The sequence below is a fragment of the Thunnus thynnus genome, chromosome 14 (genome assembly GCF_963924715.1).
Source record: "Thunnus thynnus chromosome 14, fThuThy2.1, whole genome shotgun sequence".
Taxonomy (NCBI): Eukaryota; Metazoa; Chordata; class Actinopteri; order Scombriformes; family Scombridae; genus Thunnus; species Thunnus thynnus.
Window position 1 is genome coordinate 29,665,988 of NC_089530.1, and position 16,786 is coordinate 29,682,773.

At 36.8% G+C, this 16,786-nt stretch overlaps 1 protein-coding gene across 1 annotated transcript in view; it reads left to right on the forward strand.

The window, feature by feature from the left end:
- Window positions 1-13,602, forward strand: part of LOC137197451 (G-protein coupled receptor 4-like) — a 52,314-nt gene extending 38,712 nt beyond the window's left edge. The window contains exons 1-4 of the mRNA XM_067610865.1: window positions 10,182-10,389; window positions 12,065-12,281; window positions 12,481-12,665; window positions 12,800-13,602. Of these exons, the coding sequence (XP_067466966.1) occupies window positions 12,111-12,281; window positions 12,481-12,665; window positions 12,800-13,307 (864 nt within the window). The 5' untranslated portion in view covers window positions 10,182-10,389; window positions 12,065-12,110 and the 3' untranslated portion in view covers window positions 13,308-13,602. Of the gene's footprint in view, window positions 10,390-12,064; window positions 12,282-12,480; window positions 12,666-12,799 lie in introns of the transcript that reaches the window.
- The last annotated feature ends 3,184 nt before the right edge of the window (window positions 13,603-16,786 follow it).

Consider the following 16,786-nt stretch of genomic DNA (forward strand, 5'->3'; position numbering starts at 1 on the left):
TTGTTAAAGTGTATGCAGCAGCTGTTTCCTCCTGAGAGTTTTGGCTATAGACCTGTCTCTGCCCCCCAGTGGAATGTGCCGGTGGTGCACGAGGCCCTAGTGAGTGATCCCTATGAGCCTCTGGAGCGCTCCTCTCTGAAGGCGTTGTCATTCAAAACAGCTTTGCTGCTTGCGCTGACCTCAGCTATGAGAGTGAGCGAACTGTGCGCCCTGTCGGTTCACCCTAGCTGTTTCGTGGTGACCACAGCGGGGCTACTCTCAGACCGCCTGACTGATTTTTATAACTATCAGATTTATAGTTTCTAACCCTCTGACACTGCAGAGATCCAACAGGACACTCATACAAGTCAAGAGGTTATTTTGAAAGCCATGATCCTGTAAAAGGCCACAAGGCTGCTAAATGTCAGTTTTATTCCTTTTCAGTGTCTAATACAGATATCCAGCGTCCATTGTTGGCTTTCATCGTACTCTTCCAATATCAAACTAACAAGTGGCAGTTTTTGCTCTGAGCAAAATATTGTGAGGTTTATTTGAGTGATATTCCTGTCTGTTAACATCAGAGTTGAGCTGAATATTAAAAGAAAAAACAAGAATTTAACTTAGATATGACAAGTATTAATTATCATTTATTATGCATGCTATTGTTATGCTAATATGTATCAAACCTGTTTTGACCCCCGAAGTGATGAAATGTATGGAAATAACTATGGTGAGCAACCTGCAGTCTGAGGAAGGCCCACAGTTAGACCCATACCAATTTGCATACAGACACCACAGAGGAACTGATGATGTAATCACTAGTATAGTGCACATGGTCACTAAACAGACTTTGTTTCCCTTATGCTAAATAACTCTGATGTCCAGGACCAGATGTATAAGTCTAAAATACAGAACTTTTTACAGTGGTGTGATGAACATCATCTCACCCTCAACACAAAAAGTTGGACTCTTTCAAGTACCTGGGCATCCACATGGATAATAAACCAGTATGAAATGTATCTGTCAAAGACGTGAACTGTCTGATCTAGAGCACTCAGGGAGCAGAACTATGCACTCTAAAGTGGTTAGGGTTAGGGTAAGAATATCAGGGTCAGAGCCAATCAGAGGCACAGTAGGGGCGGGACTTCACAGAATGAGGGTGGGAAAAAAAATAACACAAACTAGAAAATTGTTTGAACTCTCTTCCTGGTTCTGTAGTCCAAAACTACGGTGGCCTCTAAGGACAACGCATAAACAAGAGTGAAAGCACAAACAATAAGAAGAACACGCTCCAAATCCTCCTAGCAGCCTGGAGCACTTCAGGTGTTTTTCCTTTTTAATATGTATTTTGGTATTTGTAGCATTTCTTGATTTGGAGCATGCTTTTTTATTAATGTTTGTGCATTCACTCTTGTGTGTGCTTTGTCCTTAGGGGCCACCGTACAAAACTCTTTCTAATGAATCAGGAGTCAAACCTGTTATTGTTGTTAGTTTGGAGATGAGTGGATGAAGCCAGTGCAGCACTGCACCATCAGCAATGTGGCTTGGCAGCTTGCCAGTTATTCCATGTGTAGGAGATTATACAGATGGTTTTATGTTTGGCCACTAGATGGTAGCATGAAACATGAAATGACACAGTGGTTGCATGAGTCAGTGCTGAAACATCAATGTTGAGGTGCAGATAAAATGAAGATCACACTCAATGTCGGGAGTTCATCAATTTAAATATGACAAAAGTTACAATTATCACCAAACACATTTAATGTCACTTGAAACTTAACAAACTACAAGATAATCTTAAACTGGACTGATATACTGTATATGCTTGGGAGTATATTATTGGCAGAAAGAATATTCCTGTTGATGTCAGTTGCAGTTGTTTCTTCCAACCAACACTTTACAATACGGTACACAATTTAATTAAGTTACTAAGGGTGTGCCTGAATACAAATACCTTATTCAGCAAAGCACAAATAGTGTTTTATGTTTGTTTGTTTTTTTACGAATATTTGTTTCATAGAAATATTTCAAAACTATTTGTTTTCGGGAAGAGAAAAAAACATGTCAAATATCAGCGTGCAGGTCGGTTACATCACTAGTGCCATCGTCCCGTTTTAGCTTCCCCAAAGTTGTAAATGGAACCACGTTCCAGCTAGTTGTACTAATGTACTTTACATATTCATGTCTGTCTACTTTTTCCTCTCTTCCGTAGTATCAGGAACCTACTGCATGTTATCACTCACCATATTTACTGTAGACATTATTTTTCACTTAAGAAGGAAGGGAGTGTAAAAATGACATTAGAACTGCAAACAGTCATGATAATGAGTATGCAAACTGTGACAAGCAGACAGCTTTAGACTGTAGGTGTACAGAATACTGTGGTTAAACCAACTGTGTTTTATTTCATTTGCATTTTTTTCACCTAAGTGTAATTTTGATGTGGTTGTGGTTTCATCTTCTCTTTGAGAGTTTGAATTTTGTCATTAAAGTAACTCAGAAAATTTTGAACATTTCAAATGAAAATATTATAAAACTCAACTTTACATACATAGTTGTTTGTTGTTTATTTTTTTGTGTTTGGTACATTTTATCCTTTTTAGAGAGGAGACAGAAGAGTCAGACAGGAAATGAGTAGAGAGAGAGAGAGATGGGGATGACATGCAACTAAGATCTGCTGGAATCAAACTGGAAACAAATGTTACAATTTTGTGGTATGAGTCTTAACCAGTACGCTACAGGGATGACCAGTATGTTAGTGTTGTTAAACATGGTGAATGTACCAACCTGCAGTTGTTTCCTCTAATTTATTTTCATGCTAACTCCAAAACATAGTCAGAGTGCACAATCTGTAAACAAAATATAAAATATGCAGATGATTCATAAAATGGTTTGGTCAAACATGCAAACCTCCTTGTCCAAAATCAGAGAGCACAGAGTTATTCAACTGGTGGGATGTCAAGTGCAGAAGACAAACCATCCTAGACCAATGTCTCTGTACCTTAAATTACTGAAATAACTGTATGAAATTCTGTAGTAATGACCTCACATCATCATGGAAAATTATTTATATATAGTACATCACAAGGTCTTGTATTATATGAAAAATTATCCTTTGATGAAATATAGATCTGCAACGATTAGTCAATTATATTTGCTCAAAAAAAAGATGATAAATTAAAGTAGCTGTAATTTATATAATCATACGTGATTGAATAAAAAACAATTATTGAGTCATTTCAACTCCATTCAGAGCACACATCTGTCATTTTACTCTCCACAGCCCAAAGTACCTGTTTGGTTAGTCCACAGATACTTCTGGGACTGAAATCTTGTATTTTAAGGTTTCCTCTGACTTTTTAGGCATAACTGTGACTGAATTTCATCAACTCTGCACACTTCATGTGCATTGAAATGACAAAAATCACTGCTGAAACCAAGCTTTTGCAGAAAATGGTGGTTTGTTCAGTTTGTGTTGGGAAAGACTTGTATAAGTAATAAAGCAGACACATGACTGTATGAAGGGAGAAAATGAATAAATAAATAAATAAATAAATAACTGAACCATAAATCTATTGTCTAATTTCATGTAATACTGAACCTAAATGCAAAGCATTTTGCATTCTTCTACCTGCCATTCCAACTGGCAACCTTTATCTAGACATACTTCTACTCTTTTAAGTTCCCACAAAATTACAGTCAGTTATGCTTCCATTATTAAATATCAGGGCTGATCTACTTTCCCTTCTCTTGTAGATCAAAATGTTTCAGCTCATTGTTTAGCTGTCACTCTCTTGGTTCACTCTCAGCACTCTCAAAGTGTCATTCTCAACTGCAGCAGGCAGCTGTTTACAGTGAAAAATATCTAGAAATCCACTGTACACTACCTGCTCAGCACCAAATGGCAAACAGACACAGTTAGCTGAAGACTAGCTGGTGAACATAGTTGAGCATTTATCAGCCAGGTAAATTTTGTGTATTTTGTGTGTACTTTTTTGTTTTATCAACATCCAGTGTTGAGGCAATAATGGTGTCACTCTATGTTTAATGTAGCACATAAAATTGTAAATGTAGTGATACAAAACAAGGAAAACAGAGATGCAAACAGTCATGTAAATAAACATGCAAACAGTGACAGTTTACTGCTGTCCAACCAGTAAGTTTCTCCCTCTCTTCCCTTCTACACAAATTTGAAATGTGAGAAATACAAGTATCTGTCTGTGTCATAAACAAATAATATGAAAAACATGTGATGACAACACAGGAAATATACAGTATTTAAAAAAACAAAAACAGGGAAGTAAAACGAATATAAACAGAGAAGAATGAGAATAAAGGTTGTGGCACTGTCTAGAAATTCTTCCAAGAATTACTGAAAGTGATGAAAGCTGGTTTATAATATTTTCATTTGATTTGTTCAAATTTTTTTAAAATACTTTCATGACAGAGTTCAGAGTCTTAAAGAGAAGATAAAACTATAACTGGATGGAAAATCATTGAGGGTGTTACATATTCTGTGCGGTTTTGGCCAAACAGAGAGTAATGTGATCTGTAATCAGTTCATTTTAAATGTGTTTCTCAGTGTTTTACAAGAAAAGTTACAATCCTCTACAGCCAGTGTGTCCTGGGCTTAGTCAAGCTGGCGCACATTGTACTGATGTACTCTACATATTCATGTCTGTCTACTTTTTCCTCTCTTCCTCTTTCTGCTTGTTACGCACACACAGACGCACAGCAGCGCACAAACATGCAAAAGGTTACAAACAAAAAGATTACAATGTGAAAGATCATTATTTTGTAGTCTACATTAACGTATTTTAAAAGATACGTATAACGGTTAGTCATATTATTTATCAGAATTAACTAATCACAGTAATGATGGATGAAATTGTCAAATAATTTGACCAAATCGTGACAATACATGAAGGTAATTAAACAGACTCTTCAGGTTGTCTGTCAAGACCCAGCAAACAGATATCAACAACAGATCAGACACGGATCGACTTTCCAGCTACATCAACACATGAGGACATGAGGAACACATGAGGAAATAAATAAGGAGAAAACAATTAAACTAAAGAAGGAAATAAATCTGCACAGCTTCTAGCTGCAGCCAGCAGCAGGATCAGCACCTTGGAGAGCTGATCAAGTCCTGACAACTGTGTACGATGATTTTTTGCATGATTAAAATTTATGATTTAATTTTTGAACAATATTTAACAAATATTATTATTTTGAGATTACAGTGATCAGGTTTCCATACTTTCAGCAGTTAAAATCCCACTGACTTTACCTGTTACTCCCTGACTGAACAAAATGATTTTAAAGAGAACCACAGTTGAGTTTAAAAAAAAGAAGAAAAAAAAACCTTTTCAAAAAAAAAACATAAAGAAATTTGCACCAAAATAATGAGCAGAATCTTAAATTGGTGGTCTGGGGGTGGCCACAGGAGGGTCCAGGAGCATCAGAGGCCAGTGTGTGCTTGTAATAGATTGTGTGCTTTCACTTCCTGCACAAGCAGATCTGTTTCCTCTGCAGAGAGGCACTCCTTCTTACTACTTAGCAAATGTGCCATTATAATAGCAATCCGCCAAGGTGCAAGTGCACTGGGCTTTTAAAGGGAATGGGAGATGACACTCTGATTGATTTATTGCATGTTACACCAAAAACAAACGAATGATTAATTAAGAGACGAAGGACAACTGTTTTGAACCATGCGTCTGGTGCTGCAACCATTTTCTCCACCATTAAACTATCAAAAATGGATTTGGACAGGACTTAGATACACTTGCACCATGCGCTTCAGACCATGTGCTTAAGTTTGTTAAAATAGGGCCCTCAGTGTTTTACAGGATAGGTTACAATCCTCTACAGCCAGCGTGTCCTCGGCCTCGTCAAGGCTGTTGGCATGTCAAACACAAATTCACACACACAGCCAGCTAATTGTAGATACTGGAGCATCTGTATCTATTTAACTACAGGAAGTTTTCCTGAAGCGTTATGCAAAATTCCCTCTCCCAGAAACTAAAGTAAGCATGTATGCAAAAGTTGTTTTTTGTGGTAGTTTACCAGCTGCCGTACTAGACCAAGCCAATAGGTCCAAGTCACCTTCTACACAGTTAAAGCTGGTTCACCCCTGCTTGAATTGCACCTGAATAATGCTCTAAATATTAGCATTGAAGAATCGGAGGACCAAGGATGATGATGATAATGTGCCTTCTGCAATCAGCAAAAAGACCACTGATTTTCACTTTATTAGATCTGGATTTCTAGTTGTTTTGGACACTTATATCTCCAAATTGGGGTTTAATGATGATATAAGTAGCCAGAGACCATTTTCAGTGTGTGCTAGAGCCAAATGATTTTAATGTCTACACTTGAAATCTGTGTGGAATAGCTCACCATGGTGTAGAAGAGCAGAGAAGGTCAGATACCATTAAATAGCAGCGCCAAGTGGGAATATTTCAGTAATGAATGAATGGAACATCTCCTCATTTTTGTAGAGATCTTATAGAGTCAGTATGCTTCCACTTAAGTGTTTGTCAGATGGTCAAACAGTATTTGAAACCACTGGGTTGCAACTTTCCAAAATTGGTCATGCCAACTTAATGCTGCTGGCCAGTGATGCAGAAGTGAGAAAGTATGTAAAACACCATAAATTCTTTCAAGGAGAGATTGTTTGAAAGTGTGCCCCATTATCCCCAAGATAATCTCAGCTAGCCCCCCCAGCTTTTCACCAAAGGTTGAGTGTGGTTGTTTAGAACAGCTATAAAAACTTTGACACACTGTACAAACTATTGTTTGTTTAAAGCATACCCCTGATTTCAGTGCATTAATCTCAGATGGTGGTAATGTAAATGAACACAATTTAAAACTCAGAGGGCTCTTTTGTCTTCTAGTGTTGATTTTTTATTTGTTATTGTCAATTATTTATTTTTCCCGCGTCGTTGGGCACCCCTACATTACCCTGGAGCTCCTGGCTTTTGCCTATACTGCCTATGCCAGCAGCCAACCTGAGCCTATTTTATTTCAGGGCCTGTTTGACAAAAGCGATTTGTGAGCACAGCTTACACACAGGTGGTAAATAGTGTTACCATCCTGTTTCAGCTTCCCCTGGCCTGAACCCCTTCTTCACCCTCACCTGTCAATAAATACCTTATTTACCTTACCCCTGTCTCCTTGAGTCTGCACTTGTGTTCACCTGCTCCGCCCCATGTAACAGGTGGTGATATGTATCAAAACAAGCAAGCAAAGTTGTAAATGGAACCACATTCCTGCGTGTTATACTGATGTACTTTGCATGTTTATTTCTGTCTACTTTTTCCTCTCTTCCATAGTATCAGGAACCTACTGCATGTCATCACTCACCATATTTACTGTAGACTGTTTGGATGCAGAGGACAAAACATCAAACTTGGTGTAGGGAACTCATCCAGGTGTGGTCTTGCAGCTTTTGAGGTAAATTTTGTGACATTACTTTTCACTTGCGTATGTAGAGATTGTAAAAGCGACATTAGAACTGCAAACAGTCATGATAATGAGTATGCAAACTGTGACAAGCAGACAGCTTTGGACTGTAGGTGTACAGAATAATGTGGTTAAACCAACTGTATTTTATTTCATTTGCATTTTTTTCACCTAAGTGTAATTTTGATGTTTAAAAGTTGTGTAACAAAGACAAAACAAAGGTGAGAAAATAGCTAAAATGATAATAACATTCAAAAAAAGTTGCACTATTTTGAATTAAATGAGCTGAATAAAGAAGAATGAAGAAACAAATGTTCTTTATTATATTTCTGTATTTCTTGTATTTACTGTATGTTCTGAGCCAACGTTGATCCACATAGAGGTATTTATAGTGATATTTGCAGTTTTGATAACAGCTGAGATATGAAAGAGTTTCCTCTGCTGTGACAATATGTTACTGATGAAAAGTCAAACAGAGGGATAGAGTTATACAACCCAAGATAGGTTAAAGTCAATTAATGATTCCACCTCATAAAGAATAAGTGTTTCCCAGCTCTGTTGTTTTGGACAAATGTTGCAGTTTTGTGGTATGAGTCTTAACCAGTACACTACAGGGATGTATTTTTAACAACTGATATCATAAGAAATATAAATTATAATAAATTACATACAAAAAGTCATTTGTCAAATTAAAAGAACTTAAAACTAAAACATTTCATACTGTTTACAACCTAAACAGGATATAAAAACAACAACATAAGAAATATCAAATGTCACGTCTTCCTACCATCACCCAGCAGGTTTTCACTCCTGTAATACGTTGTGAAACACTTCATGGTCCTTTTTTCTCTTTCTTATCACACAAGAAACTATTATTGACTTAATTATTTATTTTTTTATTATTTATTTATTGACCTCATTGGAAAGAATTATTCTCTGTATTACCCAAATATGTTCTCTTTTTTTCAAGGAATTTGAACATTATATTAGAAATACTGAATAAAAGGGGAAGAAGTTAAATTGTGCAATGACTTCTGAAACTGCTGTACAGGGGCTGTTCAGAAGCAGATAACAATCTGTGGTCACTGATACATTTAACACATCATAGTGGTGGAACAGCAGCACGTAACCAGGAAGCTTTGTGGTATTTTACTGTTTAGCAAATATACAATCTTAAACAGGAACTTCTTGACCATGTTTATATTTTCCTGTTAGGCCTTCTGTGTTTCCCTACTTTAATTATCATTATTATTTGTAGTAGTAGTAGTAATGATAGTAGTAGTAGTACTCCTGCTGCTTTTCATTATGTGTTCACAGTACTTTTATTTGTGAGTTGAGTTTTCATGATCAGGTTTTGCGTTCCTCTCCATGCCTCCATGTTTTCTTCAGTTCCATTTTGTGCATTGTCGACATGTTTGTGTGAAACTTTGAGGAACATTGTAACAGTGGAAATAATTGTATTGGTAGGAACAGAGATTATTAGATGCTAAAAATCGTGTGAAATGTGAGAAATAAAGCATGAGATATATACTGATATACAGCTGGGGAACAGGAGATGTGTATCTGTGTCTGTGTGTGTGTGTGTGTGTGTGTGTGTGTGTGTGTCTGTCAAAGGCTACTTTTGGGGACAAATTTCAGATTAATTTTATTTTGAAGTCTGATTAACCAGACTGAACGGCACAAAATACTAATGACTCATTCATTACTTATCAGCTACTCTGCAGCTCTCCTCGGCTTTACAGAGCTTTATAGAGAGTTTCAGCTCATTGTTTATTTGTCACCCTCTTGGTTCACTCTCTGCACTCTTATAGCTTCATTTTCAGCCACAGCAGGCAGCTGTTATCATAGGAAAAGCTCTAAAAACCCACTGTACATTACCTGCTCAGCACCAACAGACAGTTAGCTGTAGACTAGCTGGTGAACATAGTGGAGCATTTAGCAGATAAAGAGCCAGATATTTCCCTCAGGAGTTGGTAGAGAGCAAAAACAGAGCTAAAAGAGAGTGAATATTGGACTTACATTCACCAGGTGAATGAGAATAACCTTTGTCCTAATATTCATGTCTTTTTAATTGATCATGCATGCTTTATAGCAAGAATGCCAATCAAACAATCTTGAAATAGTACAACTTCTCTCTTCTTTAGAAGTCTAAGTAGAGGAACTTCCTGTGTCTCATACTCACCACTCAATCAGGTTGAGATCCTGCAGCTTTCAAAGGTAAATTTTGTGTGTTTCCTTTGTAGTTTTTGTTTTACTGTCCTCCAGTGTAGAAGCAATAATGGTGTCACTCTATGTATAATGTAGCACATAAAAACTGAATTTAGTGATGCAAAACAAGAAAAAAACAGACGCAAACAGTCATGAAAATGAACATGTAAACAGTGACAGTTTACTGCTGTCCAACCAGTAAGTTTCTCCCTCTCGTCCCCTCTATACAAATTTGACATGTGAGAAATACAAGTATCTGACTGTGTCATAAAATATACAGTATGAAAAACTTGTGATGACAACACGGAAAATGTACAGTATTTTGAATAATAAAACTGAGGGAAAGTAAGACACATAATATAGAAACATAGAAACGGACGAATGAGAATAAAGGTAGTGGCACTGCTTAGAAATGTCTTCCAGGAATTCCTGGAAATGATGAAAGCTGAATTTTATATTTTCATTGGAAATATTCACATGAAGTTACTTTCATGACAAAGTTCAAACTCTCAAAGGAAGATAAAACCACAACCCTGTATGTGACATCTTTGAGGAAGTTACATATCCTGTGTGGTTTTGGCCAATCGGAGAGTGATGTGATCTGAGATCAGTTAATCACAAATGTGTTTCAGTGCTTTCACTCACCATATTTACTGTAGACTGTTTGGATGCAGACGACCAAACATCAACCTCTGTGTAGGGAACTCATCCAGGTGTGGTCTTGCAGCTTTCCAGGTAAGTTTTGTGACATTTTTCACTTGTGTATGTAGAGATTGTAAAAATGACATTAGAACTGCAAACAGTCATGATAATGAGTATGCAAACTGTGACAAGCAGACAGCTTTGGACTGTAGGTGTACAGAATACTGTGGTTAAACCAACTGTGTTTTATTTCATTTGTGTTTTTTCCCGTAAATACCATTTTGATGTGTAAAAGTTGTGTAACAAAGACAAAAAAGGTGAGAAAATAACCAAAAAGATAATAACATTCAGAACTTTTCACTATTTTGATTGAAATAAAATGAGCTAAATAAAGAAGAATGAAGAAACAAATGTTGTTTATTATATTTCTGTATTTCTTGTATTTACTGTATGTTCTGAGCCAACATTGATCCACATCGAGGTATTTATAGTGATATTTGCAGTTTTGATGACAGTTGAGATATAAAAGAGTTTCCTCTGCTGTGATGATATGAAAAGAAATAAAATAAGATAAAAAAATAAAAGTCTAACAGAGGGATAGAGTTACACAAACCAAGATAGATTACAGTCAATTAATGATTCCATCCCATAAGTGTTTCTTTTGTTTGTTTGTTTTATTTGTTGGTTATTTTTGGTGATTTGGTACATTTTATCCTTTATTGAGAGGAGACAGTAGAGTCAGACAGGAAATGAGGAGAGAGAGAGAGAGATGGGGATGACATGCAACTAAGATCTGCTGGAATCAAACTGGACATAAATGTTGTAGTTTTGTGGTATGAGTCTTAACCAGTACGCTACAGGGATGACCAGTATGTTAGTGTTGTTAAACATGGTGAATGTACCAGCCTGCAGTTGTTTCCTCTATTTTATTTTCATGCTAACTCCAAAACATAGTCAGAGTGCACAATCTGTAAACAAAATATAAAATATGCAGATGATTCATAAAATGGTTTGGTCAGACATGCAAACCTCCTTGTCCAAAATCAGAGAGCACAGAGTTATTCAACTGGTGGGATGTCAAGTGCAGAAGACAAACCATCCTAGACCAATGTCTCTGTACCTTAAATTACTGAAATAACTGTATGAAATTCTGTAGTAATGACCTCACATCATCATGTAAAAATATTTATATACATCACAAGGACTTGTATTATCTGACAAGTTATTTTTTGATGAAATATAGAAATTCAATGATTAGTCGATTATTCTCATTGCTACTTTATTGCTTTATTGTTTTTTCAAATTATTGTTTCAATCATTCTTCAAGCAAAAAGACCAAATATTCTCTGGTTTCAGCTTCTTAAACATTATGATTTGCTCCTTTCCTTTGTCATATGCAACAGTACATTAAAAATCTTTAGGATTTGGATTGTTGGTCAGAAACAAATAGTAAACTGAAGACATCCCCACAGGCTCAAAGATATCATGAGTGCCATTTTTTTACAATGTATAAAACACTACGTTTTATAAACTAAAAGGTTAATCATATAATAGGGAAAATAATCAGCAGCTTAATCAATGATGAAAATAATTGTTAATTGCAGCCTTGAAGAAATATTATTAGGAGAAAATGTAACAAAGACACCTTTTTATGGCTATGATATACACTGTATTTGTGTGAACTTGCACCTCAAGACTTTAGTGATATCACTTAACAATGTTATGTAGATATTAAAAAACTTCCATAAACTGATCTCTCATACAACAGGTTTCACTCTGAAGAAGAAGAAGATTTCTACATCAACACCTCACAGATGGAAAGCAATAATTACAGCAATGTCACATTCGACTATGATTATAGCAATGCAAGCAATGAAATCTACCCCGATTTTGCTGAACCATATTTTATGTATGTGATAACATGCGTAATCATTAGTATCGGCCTTCCTTTGACTGTAGCGGCCATCTACTCTCTTTATTCCCAGGTGAGTACTTTATGACTAAGATTTATTAATTTTAGGTCATGTGTCTGTCATACAGTCTGTCTGTGAAGAATCTTCATCCTGCTTGGGGGCTGGAAGGAAGTCTTGTAATGACCTATAAATTTAAGCTAATTGCACCTGAAACACATGTTGTTGTTGAGTCTTGTAACGTTTTTTTATTTCTACCATTGTTTTCTTGCAGGTGCAAAATAACAATGTTGCTCCAATCTACATCATCAACCTCTTCATCTCTGACATCATTCAGTTCTGCTGCATGATCGTCTTAGTGGCAAAACCTGACGGGAAGATCTATGAAATCTTCTTTTATATTTACTTCTTTGGTGTGCTGGCCAGTGTTGGCTTCATGGTCTGTATCGCCCTGGAAAGGTAGCTATCTGTCTATACTGTATGTTTTTAGCTACTTCCATGTGTATGACTATTATATTACCATATAAATCTGAATCCCCTTAAAGTCAGGAATATTCTGTATCTGATGATAGACTGTGTATTTTGTGTTACAGGTATTTGGTCATTGCATGGCCACTGTGGTACCACGTCAGAAGAACCATCAAGATCTCTCTTGCAGTCTGTGTCGTGGTCTGGACCCTTCCTCTTGTTTATGTCCTTCCTTACTATTACTGGGTTGATCCTAGGGTCACAAACACCATTTCCTATGTCTTCCTCCTCGTTCCTTTCCCACCGCTCATATTCTTCCTGGGTGGGACCCTCAAATCGCTGTCTGCTACCATCTCGGTCCCCTCTGATGAAAAACAACGAATTGTGGGAATGTTGGTCCTGGTGCTGCTCATCTACACACTGCTGTTTCTACCCAACATCATCTGGTACCTGGTAGGAGAAGACAGACATAATCATACCTTCAGCGAACTGACTCTCATTCTTCTCAGATTCGGTCCTCTTGCAGACTTGATTCTGTATGTTTTCATGAGGAAAGGGGCCATAGACAAGCTTTTGGCCTCTCTGTGTTGTTGCAGAATGGACAGTGATGATAACAGCAGATCATCAGCATGAAAGACAAAAACATGTACACAGTCAGCTCCATGCAGGCAGAGAAAGAGGGAGAAAGAAAAGGGTGAAAACAGATGTTAACTGTAATGTGTCTGACTGTTAACTAAAATGCACTTAAACTAGCAAACAAAAAATAAATGAAGTGTTTGCTGTATGACAACAAAACTACTAAGACTGTTTGTTGTCAGCCAGTGGTGTGACCATCACAAGTAGATGAAAAAGAAGCATTGTTTTGATTATGTTGTGAGAGAAGTGGTTGGTGGGAAATGTTTGTCCATGCAGGTTAACTTTTTCTGGTTCACTGTTCACAGCTGCCACTCCGTCTTATTTCTACAGGGAGATCATCATATCAAGTCTATAGACTTTTTTTCTTTGGCCTCTCATTTACATTATATGTTACTTTTTTCCTACCTATAACGGTGTATGTCTATTATTGTGTGTGGGGGGTATTTTTATGCACACAAGTTAAACAACATATGATTTACTTCTTTTTCTTTAGTATTAGTTATATTTTAGGGGGTTTTATGGTTGGCATGCTATGGCTTGACAATATAGATACAATCTTATATCACAGTACTTTTATAAGAAATTGTAAATTTCCTGGAAATTCAATAAAAACAAGTTTTTAGACAAAAACATTTGCTTTTGACTAACTGTGTGAATTAAATCTAACAAATCAACAAAATTTCTGCTGGTTGTTTCTTGTATATATCATCATATAGCCCAACTCTACTGTTGTGTAATACCATGGAGGCATTTTGCTTCTTTTTTTTTCCAAATTACTGAATTATGTTCTCATACTTTTTTAGATAATAATTTGGGCAGAAATTATATCATATTTTTCACTATAAGTTACAGTAGTGAGGCCTACTGTACATTTCCCCCTTCTATAACTTGTTGATTACCAACTGTTGCACTAATCAGCTGACACTGCAACAGCAGAGATCCAACAAAAACATATTTCCCACAATCTCTTTAAATACTTTGGCTTTCTGCAGGGTGACACTTTATAAAGAAAAACATGCATTTTCAGAAGATAACGTATGATTGCTAAGAGCTTAAGGTTACTACTTGATTAGTTGTATAGTGCACAAAAAAGATGATTAATTATAGTAGTTGTAATGTATTTAATCATATGTGATTAAAGAACAGTTTAAAAAACAAGTACTGAGTCATTTCAACTCCATTCAGAGCACACATCTGTCATTTTACTCTCCCCAGCCCAAAATACCTGTTTGGTTAGTCCACAGATACCTTTGGAACTGAAATCTTGTATTTTAAAGTTTTCTCTCTGACTTTTTAGGCATTACTGTGACTGAATATCATCAACTCTGCACACACTATGTGCATTGCAATGACAGAACTGAAAAGGTTTTGGCTAACCTGAAAGATAAAAACTCATTTAGAGCAACAAACAGTCCTAATTGTCTGCTCATATGAAAAAAAACAACTAAAAAGCCACAAGCAGAACAGACTAATGTGAGCTACATGACATATTTCCATCCAGCCTGAATGATACCTTCATATAACTGATTAGATGTATAGGTTAAAAGGTTATGGAGTGAGTTATCCTATGACCAACTTTTGTGATATTACACTGTATAAAATATTGTTCAGTAGGTCCAAGTGGACGAGATAAGACTTGTATCTGTACCAGTTTTGTTTGAGTATCTCTTGTAGTTTACGTTGAGATTTGCATTTATTCATGTGGGAGACACTTTTATCCAAAGTGAGGTACAAATGAGGTACATGGAAAAGTTCAGCCCTAAAAAGGCAGCTTTCTCATGCCATTGTTAAAGTGTATGCAGCAGTCCTGTCATGAGAGTTTTGGCTATAGACCTGTCTCTGCCCCCCAGTGGAAAGTGCCGGTGGTGCACGAGGCCCTAGTGATTGATCCCTATGAGCCTCTGGAGCGCTCCTCTCTGAAGGCATTGTCATTCAAAACAGCTTTGCTGCTTGCGCTGACCTCAGCTATGAGAGTGAGCGAACTGTGCGCCCTGTCATTTCACCCTAGCTGTTTCGTGGTGACCACAGCGGGGCTACTCTCAGACCGCCTGACTGATTTTTATAACTATCAGATTTATAGTTTCTAATCCTCTGATACTACAGAGATCCAACAGGACACTCATACAAGTCAAGAGGTTATTTTGAAAGCCATGATCCTGTAAAAGGCCACAAGGCTGCTAAATGTCAGTTTTATTCCTTTTCAGTGTCTAATACAGATATCCAGCGTCCATTGTTGGCTTTCATCGTACTCTTCCAATATCAAACTAACAAGTGGCAGTTTTTGCTCTGAGCAAAATATTGTGAGGTTTATTTGAGTGATATTCCTGTCTGTTAACATCAGTGTTGAGCTGAATATTAGAAGAAAAAACAAGAATTTAACTTAGATATGACAAGAATTAATTATCATCTATTATGCATGCTATTGTTATGCTAATATGTATCAAACCTGCTTTGACCCCCGAAGTGATGAAATGTATAGAAATAACTATGGTGAGCAACCTGCAGTCTGAGGAAGGCCCACAGTTAGACCCATACCAATTTGCATACAGACACCACAGAGGAACTGATGATGTAATCACTAGTATAGTGCACATGGTCACTAAACACCTGGAGAATCCCAGGGCCTATGCCAGACTATTGTTTGTTGATTTTAGTTCAGCATGTAACATTTAATAACCCCATATATTACTTGAAGGATATGTTCACATTTTTTCAAGTCTTAAAACAACAGTCAGTTGCTCAAATGAACATTGAAATAGCTCGCTGTAATCATTCCTCCTGTTCACACTGACCATTAGAAGATCCCTTCCTAATGTGCTTTCAATGTAAGTAATGGGGAACAAAATCCACAGTCATTGATTTCTGCATGTTTTGTGCAAAAATGGATTCAAATGTTTATCTGAACCTACAGAGAGGTGACAGACATCCAAATTAATCAAATCAAGTGGATATCTTCATTTTAATATAAAGTTCCCTTGTTGTGTTTCCCTAGACTTTGTTTCCCTTATGCTAAATAACTCTGATGTCCAGGACCAGATGTATAAGTCTAAAATACAGAACTTTTTACAGTGGTGTGATGAACATCATCTCACCCTCAACACAAAAAGTTGGACTCTTTCAAGTACCTGGGCATCCACATGGATAATAAACCAGTATGAAATGTATCTGTCAGAGACGTGAACTGTCTGATCGAGAGCACTCAGGGAGCAGAACTATGCACTCTAAAGCGGTTAAAGACTTGAACCATCCAATGTAGAGCCTGCATGGAGTGAAAACATGCCCTTTGAAGCAGTCATAGATATAAACTGTCATATCTAGAGTGCGCACGGAGCATAACTGTGTGCTCTGAAGTGGTCATAGACATAATGCAGTAGAGGAGTGAGATGGTTAGGGTTAGGGTAAGAATATCAAAGCCAATCAGAGGCACAGTAGGGGCGGGTCTTCACAGAATGAGGGTGGGAAAAAAAATAACACAA